At 39.7% G+C, this 19601-nt stretch overlaps 1 protein-coding gene across 1 annotated transcript in view; it reads left to right on the top strand.

Moving 5' to 3' along the window:
- Window positions 1-33: 33 nt before the first annotated feature.
- VGLL3 (vestigial like family member 3) overlaps window positions 34-19601 on the top strand; it is a 70039-nt gene continuing 50471 nt past the window's right edge. The window contains exons 1-2 of the mRNA XM_045286270.1: window positions 34-159; window positions 12382-12670. Coding sequence (XP_045142205.1) covers window positions 34-159; window positions 12382-12670 — 415 coding nt within the window. The remainder of the gene's footprint in view (window positions 160-12381; window positions 12671-19601) is intronic.

Genomic DNA, 19601 nt, shown 5'->3' with positions numbered 1-19601 from the left:
CGCAGCTCGGGGCCCGCGGCCGTCCCGGCTGCCATGAGTTGTGCGGAGGTGATGCATCACCCCCAGCCGTATGGAGTGTCCCAGTACCTGGCCAACCCCGTGGCAGCTGCAACCTGCCCCACAGCCTACTACCATCCGGTGCCCCAACCTGGCCAGCAGGTGAGTCACCGGCCGGGCAGCCTGCCGGGGGCGGGGGCCGGGGGCACCCAGAGTATCGGTCTGCGGCTCCCGCGGTGCCCAGCCGGAAGGGTGGCTGCGAAGATGCGCTGAGACTGCGGGCAGGCGGCGGACCCGGTGGGAGAGGCTCAGCGGCCCGACTGGCTGGGTGGGGATTCCTCGGGAGGGAGTACCTGACTGAGGGCTTCAGGGACCTGCTGTCCCAGAAGCCAGAGGTCGGTCCTCCTGGCCACCTAGCTTTAGGGCTCAGTTGTCTGAAGGTCACCAAGGGCACCTGTCTTAGGACTATGTGAGTAAACGACCTTTCAACCAATTACTTTGTTTCCTGGGGAAAGGTAGCGTGTTCACGGGTTTCGTGAGAAAGGCAAGGAAGTGTGTATGCCTCAGGATGAGCGGCGACTTGGGTAATGATCTTAAGAAAACCTTTCTGGGACATGATGTGACTAGAACTTCCCCCAAAGTCCGATTCCCCCTAGAGTGGGATTTTAGCGGGCTGACATGGATCCTACAGTTCGTCAGCCATCTAATTCCATCATCAGTTTTTTTAGAGTAAATGATCAGTTTGTTGAAAGTGTGTCTGCCACCACCACCCTCCTCCGCGCCCCCTCTCCCCAGCAAAGAGGCAATCTTTGGAAAGTGTGGAAGCCAAGTCATTTACATGTCAAGAGTCCATGAGAATGTTGGGGGGAGAAGGGAAGCAGAAATGGGGGTGATCATGTTATTTAGATCATATAGTTAGTTTAGAAGAGTGAGTAGAGTTTTGGGGGATTTGTCATTGGATGTCCTCGGTACCCCTTATCCACAAGGGAAGGATGTCCAGGCTAAATAGGTCTTCATAAATCACAGATGTGCATATGTGGCAAGGGCCTGTTCCAGAAGGGGGTCCACAGGCTCTGCCAAGCATCGTGGATTGATTTGGACTTCACAACCACAGTTTATACGCTCTGAAATGGAGACTCGTTTATAGGAACTGGGTAAAGTTAAGAAATTAGCATCCACAGAAATGAATGACTTACCTATTTTTTAGTTAGGAATGGTCAGCTTTATTGTGATTTTTATGGGTTTGGCCCTTTAATTTATCTGAACTTGTAATTCCTATATTTCTTCTACCTCTTTCAATGGGCTAGGTTTACAACCCTACTCTTTGAAAATGACTCTCAAGGTTTGTTTACAATTTAGAGGCTGCGAAATTCAGCTGATTCTGCAAGGGTACATGCCCCAGAGATTGATCAGGGCTAGTTAGGTAAAAAGAGGAAGGAGTTCCTCTCTCTCACTATGACTTCTTATTTATCTGCATATAATCTCCAGCAACTTCTGCATTTCAACGTAAAATCACGTTTGGGGAGGGTGAAGAAGAGAAGCATTAAAAAAAAAAAAAGATTTATAGGCAGGAATCCAGACTAACACGTTGGTGATGTTCTCTGCTTTTCTTGGACTTCAAATTTAAAAGACTTAAAAACAATGGTGAAAGTCATCTAGGTACAAGACACGGAAGTGAGACAAATTGATCCGGGGTATCAGTTCTGTGGGTTTTCTAAATGCTGCATCTGAGATGAACCACTCCTTTCTCCCTTTTCTCTGTGCCAGAGACTATGCAGAAGCACCAGATGTTGCCCTTTGGTAGATTCTCAATCATAGGACAGAGTACAGCTATGCCACAGCATTTCCAAGGCTTTAATAGAACCTTGACAGAAGCAGACTGCCACATCTTCTTTCCGCAGAGCAGTCGTGGGCCTTTTGGTTAACATTTGAACACTTCACCACTGTGTTAACAAAGGCTCCTTCAGAAACTGTAGAAGCCTTCAATTATCTGCTGGAATGTGGACAAGCAGCGCTCCAACCTTACAAAACCACTCAGAAAAGTCCTTCTTTTTGCTTTAGAGATAACTTGAACTAGTGTCAAGAGCTGGGTTATTTTCTGAGCGGCATATACTTCCATTAAAATGTGAGTCTGTGATGAGGTATTCGTGTGATACTTCGTGAACTAGAAAATAAAATTCAGAAAAAATTTAAATGAGCAACCATTAACTTCAGTTCTCAATAAGACAGCACCCCAATCCTTTATCAAACTGTTGCCAAAGTCTTAAAATCTGGTTCCTAAATTGCATTCTTTTATTAGAATAACCAAAAAGCTGAAAAATGAATTTTTGAAAAAAATCAACTTTAAAAAAATGAACTAAAAAAAAAAAAACCCTTAAGAAAAGTAACCTGAATTGTCCACAAGGATATTAGCTTTAATCAACTTCTGCTCCCCTGTGGGCTTCTGTAGATCTCATGCAAGAAGTAGTTGCTAGGTTGAGTGGACCACAAGAAATTAGTTGAGAAGTTTGTTTGGAAATTTTCATGTTGCTTATACTAAAATGGCTTATCTGATATTATTCTCTGTCTCTGTCTCTTTGTCTCTCTGTCTCTGTCTCTCTCTCTCTCTCTCTCTCTCTCTCTCTCTCTCTCTCTGTGTGTGTGTGTTTAGGAAAGAAACTATATCTGGCTATCAAAATGATAAAAAACTTCATCGTGTAACTACTGTTCTTTTACTGTCAAGAGTTTATTTGATGACCTATATTTTCTATTGGAAAAGAGTAAATCAGGAAATTCTTATCAGGCTGACAGCATTTTTAGACTAATGCAATGCGTGGGTGAAGTAGGACTAATATTCACTTGGCCCTAATGCAGTCATTTGAGAATACATATTTTGGTTGTTGTTGCATTCCACAAGGTTTTATCATTATTATCCATAAAGATTGTTTTCTCCGTACATGGGAAGTAACCCCTAATAGCAGTGTGCCTGAGAGAAAGGGAAAAAAACAGCCAAGAGTTATAACTGTTGTTGCATTTGAAAATTTGTTTGTGTGTGGCAGAAGGGGCAAGGAAAGAAGCAAAAAGTGACAGCGTTTTCAACACAGTTTAGTAGGCATTTATAAAATGCTACAAGAAATGAATATTAAAGTTTTGGGTAACTCCTATATTCAATTTTAGCATTTTGTCTTTCAGCTGATTGCTTCCCCCACCTTGTATAGTCCTGAAGCACTTATGAATTAGTCTATCCTAATTGTGCATTATGATGGATTTCCAATATAAATCTGTTTTGCTCTTTATACTGTCATATAGTTTGCAATTTTTTTCTGAAAAAATGGAAACTCCATCCATACTCTCAACTTTTTCCCTAAACGCCCACATGTACATGGGACATTTTTGGTTTAGTTTTCCATTGAAACAGATGCAAGATGGGTATAAGGTGAAGTGCCTTAAAAGCACAGTAAATTGCATAGGTATCAGTTTGCCTTAGGGATGTGTCATTTATGCATACAGGAGGCTACCTGAGTCCAGGGAATCTGTGAATGTGTCAGGTAAATATTTTAGTCTCTGTTGTTAATTATGGTACTAGAAATTGTACAGCAGTGCATAAATCTCACAAGGTGTTTCAGAGAGCATGGTCTTAAGATTCTGAAGGGGTGCTTAGCTCCTTGTTCCAAGTGTCCACCATATCTTTATAGTTTTAATATCCCAGGCAGCAGCATCTCCTTCAAAACTCGACTAAGATCCCACCACTGCCATCCCTGACAGGCTCTCGCTCTCGCTCTTGCTCTCTCTCTCTCTTTCTCTCACTCTCAGTGTGCAATGGCAGTGGAGAATGTCTGCAGAAAGGAATGCACTTATATTCTAGGAGAATGTAGAAACCAACAGAACATTTTAAAATATGTGTCAGGAGCAATTTAGGAACTAAAACAAACTCATGGATTCTCTGTTTGTATCCAGCAGATTCTAATTTTAAAAATATTCTGTTGTGCAAATTGCCCCCATGTTCATAATGATACCGTGAGGCAGACACAGCGAAGCTTTCACACTTGTATGGTTTATAAATGAGACAGTGAAAGCAAAACACTGTAGCCAATTTTCTAAGTGTGCATAGGTGATATCAACAGCAGACAAGCTAAAACTTTCACTCTCTTTGCTCTCTTCAAGGGTGGCAGCGGGGAGATTCTACATGCATGCTTACACTTAACGTCATTAAAGCCCCATTGGAAGGCAGTTTTCCAGTTATACATTTGTGAAGAAGTTTTGTTTCAAACTCTTTCTCTGGTCTCTGCCCCATGGGTTAGGTCATAAAACTGCTTAGAGATTCTGTTTGTCAGGCCAAATCCCTGAGAAGACATATTTTAACCCTTCCTTATGCATATGAGGGGAAAAAAATGGATGTTCTGAAAAGTGTGGCTACAGATGCCAAAGTAAATTGGTGCCCATATCGGGATCACAGGTCTCTGGGTCCCCAGGGTAGCATCTTTCCACCATGCCAAAGAGTCTCCTAAGCTTTTCTCTGATATTGCACAATAGCTTATTTTTTACTTTAATGTTTCAAATCAACTTCTTTGATAAAGAAGATTAATGTGCAGTAGATGCTTTGGCCTTGAAACTTGAAATTCTTTCCAAGTCCTTGGTTGTGTACTTTTTTAAGTTTAGGCATTCCAAAGGCCTTCTGCAAGCATTTACATTATGCTAATGACTTTTGCTATCCATGTTGCATCCTTTGTTGATGAGGCAGAATATCCATTTAGCAAATGCTCATCTATTATTTTTAAAATAAAATACAGGAAGTAGTTTTAGCAGTCAGCTTTCAGTGCCTCATATATCATTGGGACTCCAACATATGTTTAGATTGATTAAGAGAAAAGCATACAATATTATCCTAAATAGTTTGAATAGACCGTCAAATTAATTAAGACAGAGGATTTAATATTCTTGCAACTGTAAGCAAAGACTTAAGTGGATTTATAAGAATTCATACGGGACTTCTTTGAGAAAAAGCAGCTCCTATAATTCTTCACTACACAAATTAACTTGACGGAAAGGACTTAGAAGCGAAATGTGCCCCTGGAGTTTCATGCTTCCAGACCGAACATTCTAAGATCGAGGGAAAAGAAGTCTTAAAATTCCCCAACTAAACTGTTGTCTCTGCTTGTCCATCAGAATGGAGATGATAATACTTATGGTAAAGGCAGGTATGAAATCCATAAGATACATACATCAAGATCCCTAACAGGGACAAGGAGACACATTTTGGATACTCAAGGGAAGGTTACTAGGGTGAAGCCCATGGATGAGTACTCCTACTGTTGATCTGAGCTACTGCTGCTGTCTATTTGCCTCCTGCCTCACGAGGATTCAGAGCACAAAGGACGCAAACACAGCCCCGTGCTGTGCTGGTCTATGTCCATGATGAATTGGGATCAGAGTGTTTTTTTCCACAGGGATTTTCATGGGCTAATGTTCAGAAGTAGATCACCAGGCTTCCCCCACTCCCCTTAGATAGGCACATTTCCACTGACTGAGATGGTGGCTATTGGCTGGGAATCACATCTGGGTTTGCTGCCTGGAAAGCTAGAAATCTCTCACGAACTCCCTAGTCCTTCATAAAATCTCATAACACACAGGTTGAAAATCGGCCTATACCAAGGGAAATGAGGTTGTTGGGAGCACAGAGCCTGGTCTTCAAGCACAGTGCTTCTTGAGGCCACTGAAGGAGGCCACTGAACTGACCTCCTGGGGCAACATCTGTGCCGAGGGAATTTTCATTGAGAAAATTGAAAATATGTATCTGATGTCTAAGGAAGGTCCCAAAGGACACTTATGAGTTAGGTGACGATCCATTTCTAAAGCCCGGATGTGTAACTTGTCTCCCCTTCCCATAGGTCCCCTTTCTAGCTAACTTAAAAGAAACTGCAGAACTATTACATGAGGTAATAGAAACTGCTTTAAGGTATTATCTTCAGGAAGCCATTTTCTATCAAGAAACAGAATTCCACGAAGCTCTGATTCATGGAATTGTAGGCTCAAGTTGAGACAGGGAAGGGAATAATGTTGGGATGAACTCTGTTCTGTGTTTTTCCAAACTCGCCTCTTTAAATGGCTGCTTTCCTATACTGACTGCTTGTTTAGGAGGATCCCAAGAGTGACCTGGGAGTCTCTGCATGGTACAAATGGTTAGCAAAAGCATTTGCTGCCTGGAAGTTTGAGGTTTGCATCTGTGAAACCAGCTTTTGAAAACCCCAGGGGGCCTAGTCCCACTCTCTCACACATCAGGAGATGCCATGGGCTGAGGTGGACACATGACAACTGATTTTAGCAGGGACCTGAACCATTAGCTGATGATAGATAACTCATAAATCTCATAGCTACAGATATTTAAGTGGAGACCAGATTTATGCTATCAATTTAGACATGTGGCCTTAAGATGGCTTACTGAATTCCTCAACCCCTACCCGCCTTATCGCCTATTTTAAAAGAGAGAGAAAAAGAATGACCCAAACAGGTGCTCTTTCCATTTAAATTGTGTCATTTTAGTATTCTAAAGCTCTTGTCATTGGGAGCGCACGGTGGGGTCCAAGTGAGGGACCATCCCATTGTCCCCCTAAGGAAGTGTGATTTGGCTTTTTATGAATGTAGCCTTCAAGTGAATTTGAAGATAGAAAAAGGAAGGACTATAAGTAATTCTGAAGAATTGGGCTAGATGACCCCTGTCTTCAGTGGTCTGTAGTATATTTGGGGCTAATTTTCTGCAAAATGGTAGAGGCCGCTAATGGAAGAAATGGAATTATGCGTGAGTGTACCTGGAGGTCCAGTATGCTGCTGATTAGGATGAGGCGATGGAAGATATCTCTGAGATAAGTCCAGATTCTTCATCTGCTAGAAGAGTAAGTCTAGGGCCGGAAGTTTCAGGGACTTGTCCAAACTGATGGAACTAGTTCTGGCCCAACATTTTCTCCCATTCTACTTCTTTCTACTGTGTTACCTTCCCGTCTGGGCTTCCTTAGAAACGAGGAAACAGTTAGTCATTTACCAACTGCTACCTTCCTTTCTTCATACTTTGGATTTTAGGATATTAGCTCTTTGGAAAAATGATCTGATTAAATGGATAACCGTAACTCTGAGGTCTTATTTAGCATCTCACTCACAATGCTCACTTTACTAATTATGAACAGCTTGAGTTTAGAGAAAGACTGTGCCCTTCATTTTTGTTTCCCCCTTCATATAATTATTGACATAAAATAGGAAATAGCCTCTAGCTTATGAATGGATCAGTAATATAAAACCATTTTAAATGGAATCATACCTTAAGTCTCATAATAAGATGATGCTAACAAACCAACAATGTACCCTTTGGAAACTGTGGTTTCATTCAAAGGAGTCAGTTTTGAGAGATGAACACATTCCCAAATGATGTGATCATTGCTTGAAACATTTAGGGAATGCAAATTTTGAAATTGCCTTTAAGCCTGTGGCACATTTTTTTTGAATGTTCTCAAACTAGAAAACTGTCATTCTTCAAGGGGGTGAGTTTGATTTAATGATAGAAATCATTTAGAAGTGAGTGTACTCAAAATAGCTCATCTATTAAATAATATTATTTTTGGTTTGCTCTTCTCTACTTTTAAAACACACACACACACACACACACACACACACACACACGATCTTGAGGTGTGACTAACAGTGTCTCGCAAATTGGCTCTGCTCACATTTCCTAAAAAGGATTTCCAGAAAATTTGTAGGCAGTTGTTCTCTGTATCTGGCTTGCCAAGGAATAATGCTTTTTGTAAAATAGAATTTCGGCTTTGTCCAGATGTGCATACATTTTAATAGTACTGTTTTGCTTTATACTCATCCCTGTACTTTGTTTATATCTCTAAATATACTGTTATATAGATACATTTAGATGGTCTTTAGTTAGTATGAAATGCCATGCTGACTGTGGGCTTACGTTTATTTATATAATTAGCACAAAAATCATTTACATTTTCCTTTAGTCTGATTTCTTGGCACCTACCATCTAGTCAGACTGAAATAAATTCGAAATTCAACCGCTGTTATTTTACTAGTCGATCAAGTAAATAAGTAAATAAATGTTTTCATATATAAATCAGGAATAATTATTCTGACAATTTGTGACTGTGTGTGTGAATTAAGTGAAATAAAACATATAAAAAGTCTATAACATAACTCCTCTGACACAGGTTAGCCATCCAAATAGGCTAAGTACTAAAACTTCATCTCTCTCTTAGCTAGTTTAAAAAATAAATGGCATCCAACTAAAGAAAACTATGATGAAAGGACAGTGGTTTTCCTTAATGAACTTTATAGTTCTAAATGATTTTTCCTGGGCTAGCAGTGCTTTCTTAAAGACTCTAATAATGCATTTTCCTTTTTTAAAAAACACAAAAACGAAAAAGAACCACTGCATTGGGAGAACATAGGAGAAATTGAAGGAAAAAAACAACAACAAAAAACCAAGAAAACAATAGCCAATGATTCATTAAATTTCTCCTTTCTTTTTTTAAGGGAAAAGTTTCCACATATGCACAGTAATCATTTGGCATTTTGTAAGCTTAAGCCTTGGGGAGTTAGTGGTATTTGGCTCCTGACGTGGAAGTCTTTCTCTTGTCAGACACATCCTTCCCCTTGCACATTCCTGGTACAGTTTGTTTCTGTTCTGCCTTATGGCAGGCTTTGAGGAGGTTGGGTATAGACTGCACTGCCGACTGACCCTCCTTCACATTGATGCTTTAACCTCTTCGTGAGTTAGCTTTGAGCATTGTGTCTATTAACTAGTTCATTACTTCACCTTACCCAAGGGTCTTTTTTACCTGGGGAAAAGTTGCCATTACTCTGATGATATAGGGAAGAACCAGTTAATGCACATTGAAGAAATAAACTTCTAGCCTTTGACGTCCCCTTTAATAAGTGCATTTCTTGCTAAAAATCCTTCTATGTTTCTTAAGGAAAGCAAGAACTTTTCTAGCAGCTATGAATAGTTTTATGAAATCAATTTGGATCTTAATAAACTATGAAGTAGATTATAATTTATTCTTGATGTGGGGAATGATAGGTTCTGATGACTTGAGTTTCGATCTAAGTGTTTTGAATATTATCTAGTATCCCCAAGGACCAAATACCAACAACAACATGGCAGAAGTGTGCAGGAGTTATTGTTGGTGGGTGCCCATCGGTGCCAACTCATAGTGGCTGCATGTCCCAGAGCAGAACTGGCCAGAGGGCTTTTTTGGCTATGAACTTGATGGAGACGGTCTCCAGGTCTTTGAGCCATTGGCAGGGCTTGAATTCCTGACCTCTGGGTTAGCAGCCAAGCTCAACCAGTATGCAACCAAAGATTCTTTAATTAGTTTACCAAAAAAAGACAGAGAATTGATTTGTGCTTACATAAATATATGCTTATATCTATTATGTATATGGGTAATAAATACCAACATGTGCATGATCCATTGACCCAGTGTTGATTTTTAGGAAATAAGCTAATGACGGCTATTGTCAAGCAGATCTTACTCACTTCTTTCCCATTAAAAATGTGTGTTTTATTTAATATCTTGGTATCCGACCAATCAATCAACAGAAAAAGCATAACACACAACTACATATCTTTCAGAAGTACTGCATAATCTTAAGGATCCCTAGAACCATAGTAACTATGCAATGGGCTGCTAATCTCAAGGTGGGCAGTTCAAAGCCACCAGCTGCTCCTCAGGAGAAAGGCGAGACTTTTCTACTCTTGGAAAAGAAATTACAGTCTCAGAAATGCACAGGGCAGTTCTACTCTGTCCGGTATGGACAACTGTGCACTAGAATTGGCTCGACAGCACTGGGTTTATTGATGTAATAGAATTTGATAAATTCTGTGTTTAGTTCTATCATGAGAATTAACTTAACAGCAAAAACATAATTTAGAATTTTTCTTGCTAAAGAAAGTTAGCTTATCCTGAGATATGCTTTCTAAGACTCTTAGAAAAAGAAAGGACCATTAATCATTAAGGGACATGTGCATGTCATTGTTTGATTTTTATATATGGAGGAATAAATCTATCTTTGATCATGCTAATAATTATGTAGTCCTGGCTTATAACTGGAATAGTGTTTTGTAATTTAAGCAATGGGATATTTTTAGGTAATCTTAAATAGATTGAGTGTTTAGAAACTAAGTGGTATCAACCAAAAACTTAAGATATTAAAATTATTGATCAGAATTCTATTTGACATACTTGTGTCAGAGTTTATAATTTTAAAATATTTATATAATATCATTCTCCTTAATTTTATTTCATCAAAGAATTAGCTACTACTAATTTGGGTTTAAAAATAACCCTTTGTTTGGATAATTAGCATGGCCAAGACGAATCATTTAAAATATGTGTGTTAATTGAAATTAAAGAAATGAAACAATGAGATGCAAACTCCAACTCTCAGAAAGTGATGTTGAGCTGCACTAGAAGGAACGCTTCATAGATCATAATGAACACTTGTGGGCAGTCTGTAGACTAGTATTAATTTTCTCTTTATATAAAACAGTGGGTCTCTCCAGTGGCTCATAATGTTTGACAGAAAGGGTGTGCATGTGCTTAAAGTTGTGTATACTTTGGGTAAGCACATATACACAGAGATAAATAATTCTATGATTATAAATATAATATTCACTTAGAATTTAGATCTCACTTTAGGGGTCACTTAGTCCAACCTCTCATGTTCTATGTAAACAATGTTACAGGAAGGGGTCCTGGTAGTGCAATGGGTTAAATGATAGGCTGATAACTTCAAGGTCAATGCTTCAAGCCCACCAGTGCTCCAAGAGAGAAAGATCAAGCTGTCTGCTCCATTAAAGATGTACAGTCTTGCGAACTCTAAGGAGCAGTTCTACTCTGTCCTATATGGTCTCTATGAGTTGAAAATGACTTACTGGCAGTGAGTTGGGTTATATATTATCATAATGTTTTTACTACATTAAATATAAACATTTCCATATCTATGCAAGTTATGAGAAATGTAACCAAAGAGTCATCATAACCTCATTTCATCAGCAAGGTATATTTTCTCAAGGGATGAATAATGTACTCATCAACAAGTGATTATCATAATGACACCTCTTATATGAAAATCAATATGTATATTTATAAATAACAGCCCTTCAACAGTAGTTATTAGCTCATAATATTTTTGAACATGATGGAACTCATTTCACACAAAGCAAGATATTTACTGCTAGAGTGAAAATGGTTTAATTTATTAAATGATGTCTTTATAATTTGGGGCTAAAGATTTTACAGCATGTTAATACATTGGACTGTGAGCCACAAGGTCAGCGCAGTTTGAAACCACCAGTAACTCTGAGGGAGAAAGATGAGGCTGTCTGATCAAGTAAAAATGACAGCCTCAGAAATCCTATGTAGGGTCAGCATGCATAGAACTCAGAAGCCCTGCACGCATAGTGGGTTGTGTGTCTGGCTGATAACAGCAAGGCGAGGAGTTTAAATCTGCTGGTCCGTGGGAGAAAGATGAGACTGTGTGCTAAGGAGAGTCTACTCTTTCTTCCCTGTAGGCCACTCTGAATTGCAATAGAATCAATGGCAGTAAGTGTGGTTTGGGCTTTGGATTATTATAGTCATGATTATACTTTCATAAACTTGAAGGTAGTAAATGTTTTTTTCATTTTAATGAAAAATTAGTCATTGCAAGTATCTGTATTATTTTTAGTAGAAGATAGCATTCTTTCTCTTCCTGTATGATAATGGTGGTGAGTGGAACATCTGAAAAATATGTTCCATGCAAAATGGATCTTCACACAGACTTATTTTGTCATTTCAGCTTGATTTTTGAGAAATAAGTTTGGCGCATCTGCCAACTCCTTTCATAAGATGTTATATTCCTGATTTCATTTTTGTTTATTTCATTTATGAAAAGCTCTCTTCCCTACCTCTCTCCCAAACACTTTGGTCTTCTCTCCCTTCCCCAGCCCCAACCCCATTCTACACTGTAATGTTGCTGCAAGTAGATAGAACAGAGAAAGAAACACTACAAGGGCTCTGCCACTTATTTAAGAATTCATTCTCCTTTTGATACATGTGTGCTTTCAAATAAGAAACCTGCACACACACTCAGAAAATACAACATTCCACAATGGGCTTTTTTTCATATGAGGCAAATTTGGAATCACAGACATTTTTTTTCATTGTGTGGGAAGGAGAAGTGCGGTTTGGGGAGGGGAAAGATGGAGCAAATATGGGGTAAAACAGATGAAGGAGCATCGGTTTGCAAACATATGTTAATATTTAGATGCTTTTTTTTTAAGTAAAAAAGTTAACTAGTTGATGCTTTTTTTTTTAAACAAACTGTCTTTGATAATGTGTTTTGTTTACTCCATCCCAGAAGAAGTTAGCGGTACACAGCAAGATGCAGGACTCTCTCGAAGTCACCCTTCCCAGCAAACACGAGGAGGAGGAGGAGGAGGAGGAGGAAGAGGAAGAGGAAGAGGAGAAAGACCAGCCTGCTGAGATGGAGTACCTTAACTCTCGCTGTGTCCTTTTCACTTATTTCCAGGGAGACATTGGGTCAGTAGTGGATGAACACTTCTCCAGAGCTTTGGGCCAAGCAGGCACCCTCCATCCCGAATCTGTCATTACAAAAGGCAAGCTGGGGCTAACCCCCCTGTGGCGAGGTAAGAATTCAAAAGCAGATGCTCCTCATGGCTCTGTCTGTTTCACAAGCGCCTGTACCAGGTCCCAGCTGGAAGCATGCCCCTGGAGGACGGATATCCACTTGCTTTTTAATTTCTCAGGACAGCAAGGAATTTCTTTCAGACAAACAGCTGGATCAGTTTTGTCACATGTGGAATGCAGGGTTGGAAAGGATGCAGTCACACCCCTTAAATTCCTCATGGAAAGTAGTGATGCAACCGGCCTGAGTTTATAGTGGCAGGATCAAGCTGCAAAGCCCCATTCCTGAAGCCCCAATGGCCCAATTTGGATCTCTAAATAATAGGCGTGCCTGAATCAGCTTTTAAAAAATTAGCTTTTGTTCATTCCACTAGGTGCTATGTGGTGACATACAGCAGAGATCTGAGTCTGACCCAAGAGTACAGACTTTGGAAATGTACAGTGTTCTCTTGGTAGCTTTCTGTGTCCTGCTTTGTTGTAGTCTTAACTGTTTGTCGTATGCCTACATCCATATGGATTAATCTATTGCTTTCACCGAGGTGAAGTAAAATGGTGAGTTGTGAATCTGCTTCTACATGGAGGTCACAGAAGAATGTTTGGATCTGATTTCTGACTCCCAGAAAATTGCTGTCAGCATCTTAACCAGTATAATTATAATGTTAGTGAAAAAAATTCATACACATAGTAATGATAGCTTCTGAGGAAGGTGTTACAAAGGTTTCTTCTAATAAAATAATTGTTGAAAACGATGACATCTTGTTAGATATACACAAATTCTGAGGTCTATCCCATCCACACCTTCTGGATAGGAACATCTGAAAAGGCCCAGCACTCTATGCTTGAAAGACTTTCATCAGTGGGTCAGATAGTGGCTCAATTCTGATAATCATTGTTCTAATGGTATGTGTATATTTCATCCTATCCCCTCACTCCTTACCCCCTCAATACCACCCCCACCACAACTCACACACCAGAGACATGTTGAATCAGATCTTCAGAAGGAAACCCTGGGAATCAAACACTAGTCAGTGCCCAGAGAGGAAAGGCTAGCTATCTGTGGTAGGTCATACCAAATAACCAAGGAAAGGGGACAAATGAGTGATTATTAGTGGTCATCTCTTAGCAGGCAAAAGACTAGTTATGCTACATTGTAGATGAAATCATGGACAAAAGCAATTTCTGGATCTCATTTTCCCTCCTCCTCCCTTCCTCCATCCCTCCTTTCCTTTTCTTTTATTAAATATAAAGGCTGTTAAAATAAACAATGACTATAAAGCAGTAGGAGGAATATGAGTTAAATGATAGCAGCCTTGCTGAAGATGAACTGAGAAGCATACTGGTTATATGATTAGTAAATTGTTTTGACTTTCTATAGGCATTGAGAACTAAAAATGTTCGATGTTTATGGATTCAAAGAATATCCAATTAAAGAGCACCTGGTGAATACTGTTAATAATTGATGGAGGGCAAATGTATGAAAATTTCACCGAAAACACAGACCTTCAGAAATAATTGATATAACAATCAGAAATGTTATCAGGGTCATCCCTCCCAAGGTAGTAATAAAAATAGTGTATATTTCTTTTAACATACTATCGTATGTAACCTGATCATTTAAATGGAAAATAGAATATGGAGTCCAAAATTATGCTGAGGTATAAGAATGCTTGTATAAGGTATCATAAAAATAGGAAAAAATATTAAGTACGGTATGTGCAAAAATATAGATTCAGTCCCTTCCCATAATCTGTCTGATGGAATGGTAAAACAACTGCCCAGACATCATGTTTATGTATAGAAGAAGAGCCCATTGGTAATGCTTAGAAACTTTTGTTGTGTATTTTAGCATTATCTTAAACTTTGTTCAGCAAGTATTTATTAAGTTCGTACTAAGCTTAGTGGTGGAACGCTTGTCTTCCAGGCACCTCTGGCACTGCTACCACCTGTGGGTCAGTGGAGGCTTTCCTGTTGTTATGATGATCATCCCACCAGTCCTCCGTCAGTTTAGCCTACTGTGCAAACTTGCATGTTGCTGCCATGATGGCATCATCCCACAGATATTTTGATATTAGTAGGGGCGTTTGTGGAAAACAGGCATCCGTGGTGTTTCCAGAATGGCAAACTAGAAAGACTTGTCAATCTAATTCTTGAAAAACCAATGGTCAATGAAAACTCTATGTGTCACTGTGAAACATTGTCTGACATAGTGGCAGGGATATGCCTGGGGCAGAGCTGTCTCCTCAAAGTGAAGCTGCCCTGCATGATGTGAATGGACCGATGCTTTGGGACATTAACTTGCTGATGTGACCATGATTCAAAAGGAACTGAAACAGCTGCAAAAGTTTATGAATAACTGAGACACGTAATGTAAAGAGTATGAATCTAGGAAATTGGTAGTCGTCAAAAATGGAAGTTAGTGGAAAACTTAAAAATCAATATCCCTAGGCAATAATGAGCAGAAACAAACTGGTATGGCCAATTCTAAATTAGAAAATCCTGTCACCTACTATGTCAAGGATGACAAATTGAAGAGGAATAGCGTAACATTCATTGCCGGAATGAACATTTTAATATATATCCTGATATGCAGTGCTATCCATGATGGGGTAATAGTCATATTTGTACAAAGGAGACCAAATAATATGACTACAATTCAGAATTTTGCACTAACCACTAATGCCAAATGTTAAGAAATTGAATATTTTTACCAGCTTCTTCAGTATGAAATTGACCAAACGTGTGATCAAGATACGTTGATAATTACAGGTGACTGCAATGAGAAAGTTGGAGACAACTAGGAAGGATTAATACTTGGAAAACATGGCCTTGGTGATAGAAATTATGCCATAGATTACATAATAGAATTTTGCAAGATCAACAGTCTATTCACTAAAAATACATTTTTCAACAACAAAAAGTGAGTTCACACATTCAAACAGACTTTCTCTATATAAAGACCAACAGAGAAGTTAATATAATCAGCCAAAACAAAGTCAGGAGTTGACTGTAGAACAGATTCCATCAATTTCTCGTATGCAACTTCAAGTTAAAAAAAATTTAAACTAATACCTTGAGTATATCCCACTGGATTTTAGAGACCTCCTCATGAATATGTATGACATATTGAATACTAATGAATGAAGGCCAAATAAAGTTATGAGAGGACATCAAGACCACCATGCATAAAGAAAGCAGAATTCATTTGAAGAAAAGATAGAAAAGAATAAAATGACAAAATTGTATATTGTGAGACTAAAACTTGCTCTTGACAATCGAGTGGCAGAAATAATGCTGTCATGGAGTTGAATAGAAGATCTTTGTGGGCACAGGGAGAAGACAAATTATTATAATGAAATGTTACAGATGCTGAAGTTAGAAAACCAAAAGAAAAGAGCACGCTTGATTTTCTAAAGCAGAAGAAACATCTGAAAAAACCCAGCCTCAAGTTCCAATATTGAAAGATTTGTTGATAAAACCATCGAACATCCCAGGAAACATCAGAAGAAGATGAAAGAAGCTTATACATTACCTTAGGTACACGCACTGTAATACACCTTACAACACAAACTCTAGAACTCGGCAAAACAGACAGAGGAAATGATCGTAAAATCCAGAGTATCAAACGGAGTTGAAGAAACAGACTGAGAGTGAACAGATGTGAAGTGGAACAAAACGAGCAGGAAAATAGAGATTCCCGCCTGGACTGTGCCAGCTTTGGGGGAGGCATCGAACCATAGTCTAGAGTGAGAAGCCCAGGAAGGTGACCTTAAAGAGCACAGCAGGCAGCAGAGATTCTGTACAAGCAACCCCAGAAAGAAATGACAAGGTGGGCAGGATGTGGCCAAAGATGAACCATCCTCGGTGGATGGGAATGGGGGAGGGGGCATGGCAGGTAGAGAATGGTATAACTTTGAAAGAAGGGAAAGGTCCTCTACAAAAGAACCTTGAGGAAAGTACCTTTCTCAAAGCACCTGAGCCTTTGCTAGAGAAAGTGTAGACAGGCAGTGCACACGTGTGAGTTAGAAAAGAGAAGGGACGGATGGTGGGTGAGAGTTCCAGTCCTAGTGAGTACAAGAAGGGGGGTGGTGGTGCTTACTAATAATGCAGGAATTGCTTTTCAGTGCTGACGCCTGATCATTTATAGGTGAGCCATTCAGTGAAAAGCCACCACACAGAAGAACAACTAGAATCAGGCCCCACACCCAGTGTTGTACAAGTTGTCGCACACCTGCTGTGTGTCTTAGTGTATGTCCTGAAGCACACGTAGACAGCCAAGGCAGGCAAGCCTAGCCAACACCAACACCCCCTCCTTCAATCACAGGTGGTGGGGGGGGGTTGCTGACATGCAAGTCCAACCACTATACCTGCCCCCTTCCCGAGATGTAGCTGCTTGCACTTGTGCACCCAAGTTCTGCCCACCAACTCACCTTGAGGTGCAAGGTGCTTGAATTTGTACTTGCAAACCTGGCCGAACACACACAACTCCTTTCCTAAGGTGTAGGGTACACAAGCGATGCAGGAAACCCTGACCTGTTCACTCTCCCTCCCTGATGAGGAGGTGCTTGTGTTGATGCATACTCTTTACATGTGCAAGTCCATCCACACCTCCCACCATCTGCCTAAGACACAGGGAGTTCATACTGAAGGGCACAAGCCCAGCTCCACCCACTATCTCTTCTCTGAAGTGCAAACAACTTGCACTTGCACACCTTCTACTCTAAACCTGAGGCAAAATTAAATCACCTATCTGGCATCAAATTTGCTCCATTCTCCTGGTGATTGGCTATTCATGCTCCCTCATGCTGAATACCCAGCAACTGGTAATGAATGTACACAGGTCTAACCCAGTGACTGGATAGAACACTCCCTGCACCCATGCCCTAGAAGTTTCCTGGACAGACACACCCCCTCTTCAGTAATACCAGTCACATCTTGATAGGTGCCATCTGTCTCCTGGACAAATGATGAGCAAGAGATTCTGGTGCCACATAGAACTTTTGTCCAGATGCAACATCACACATCCTACACCTAAATATTTTTTGTACAGTACCTGCGTTTACGCTGAAACCGCTTGAGGTCTCAGGAACTACTCTGTTGATGGTTTAAATGGACTAGTCAAGAGACAGAGAGGGGAAGGATATAAACATAAATATATAATAGATAAATAACCCATCGTTATATTGCCTCTCATAGTTACACTCTAGACACAAAGACATACAGAGCTTAAAAATCCAAGGATCAAAACAAACCAAAATATATCACCACATCACAGTAACAGTAATAAAAATGGAACAAGAGTGACAATAATAATCACTTATAAAATATATTTTAAGAAACATCTGTTCCTAAAGACAAGGGCAGGCATTACATAATAATTCAAGGATAAATCCAAGAAGATAGCACTGTAACAAATCCTATAATAAATGTTAACAGAGACCATTCTGAAAAGAAAATCAAGAAACCAATACTATTTACAAAACATTCTAAGCAAAAGCAAACCCATTACCTTTGAGTAGATTCTGACTCACAGTGACCCTAGAAGACAGACCCGATTCTATCATTGTGTTTCCAAGGCTGCAGATGTTTATGGAAGAACACTGCCGGAGATTTCTCTGCAGAGTGACTGAAAGGTTCACACTCCAATAGTTTGTTAGCAGAACAGCATATTTGAACCAATGCAGCCCCAGAATGCCCCAAATAGTACAATAAAGACAAATTAATGAGGAATAAACTTAACTAGGGGAATAAAACACATATATACTACTCCTCGCCCTCCATACTCACATACACACAATGCCAGACTCGTCTTCTTGCCCATTTTTTTCAGTTTTTATATAGACTAATTTATATTTTTCATAAATTCCAAATCAAAATGCAAAAGTACTAAATGTAAAAATTCTTTGTTCTAGGGAACGTAAGACATTTCAAAGTCATTGTATTTTGAAAGCAGCTGAATTTTCAAATTTTGGTATTTTGAAAAAAGCTTATTTTTGAGTGATAGTACATAATTCACTGTCTAGCAGAGGCTTATTAAATACATATTTTCCCATTGTTACTATGAGAATAGGATCAACACTTACAAATATAAGACAAATAAAAATAGAGTTTAAACTCATTTTCAGTGCAGGGAATTCACATTTCCTATTTTTTCATATTTAAACATACTCTTGAATTTTAAAAAATCATTTTATTGGGGGTTCGTACAGTTCTTATCACCATCTATCCATTCATCCATTGTGTCAAGTACATATGTACATTTGTTGCCATCATCATTCTCAAAACAGTTGCCTTCTACTTGAGCCCTTAATATTGGCTGATCATTTTCCCCCTCCCTTCCCCCTCCCCCCTCCCTCATGAACCCTTTGTAATTCATAAATTATTATTATTTTGTCATATGTTACACTGTCCGACTTCTTTCCCCCACCCTCTTCTCTGCTGTCCATCCCCCAGGAAGGAGGCTATATGTAGATTCTTGTAATCAGTTCCCCCTTTCCACCCCACATTCCCTCCACCCTCTAGGCATCACCACTCTCACCACTGGTCCTGGAGGGGTCATCTGTCCTGGATTCCCTGTGTTTCTAATTGCTATCTGTACCAATGTGCATCCTCTGGTCTAGCCAGATTTGTAGGTACATTTAGGATCATGATAGTGGGTGGGGGGGGGAGGAAGCATTTAAGAACTAGAGGAAAGTTATATGTTTCATCGTTGCTACTCTGTACCCTGACTGGCTCATCTCCTCCCCACAACCCTTCAGTAAGGGGGTGTCCAGTTGCCTACCGATGGGCTTGGAGTCTCCACTCTGCACTCACCCTCATTTACAATGATATGATTTCTTGTTCTTTAATGCTTGATACTTGATCCCCTCAACAGCTCATGGTCACACAGGCTGGTGTGCTTCTTCCATGTGGGCTTTGTTGCTTCTCAGTTAGATG

This window comes from Echinops telfairi, unplaced genomic scaffold (assembly GCF_000313985.2).
Source record: "Echinops telfairi isolate 266 unplaced genomic scaffold, ASM31398v2 ScPeMD7_6;HRSCAF=24_1, whole genome shotgun sequence".
In the NCBI taxonomy this organism is placed as follows: domain Eukaryota; kingdom Metazoa; phylum Chordata; class Mammalia; order Afrosoricida; family Tenrecidae; genus Echinops; species Echinops telfairi.
This window is presented reverse-complemented; position numbering and strand designations above follow the sequence as displayed.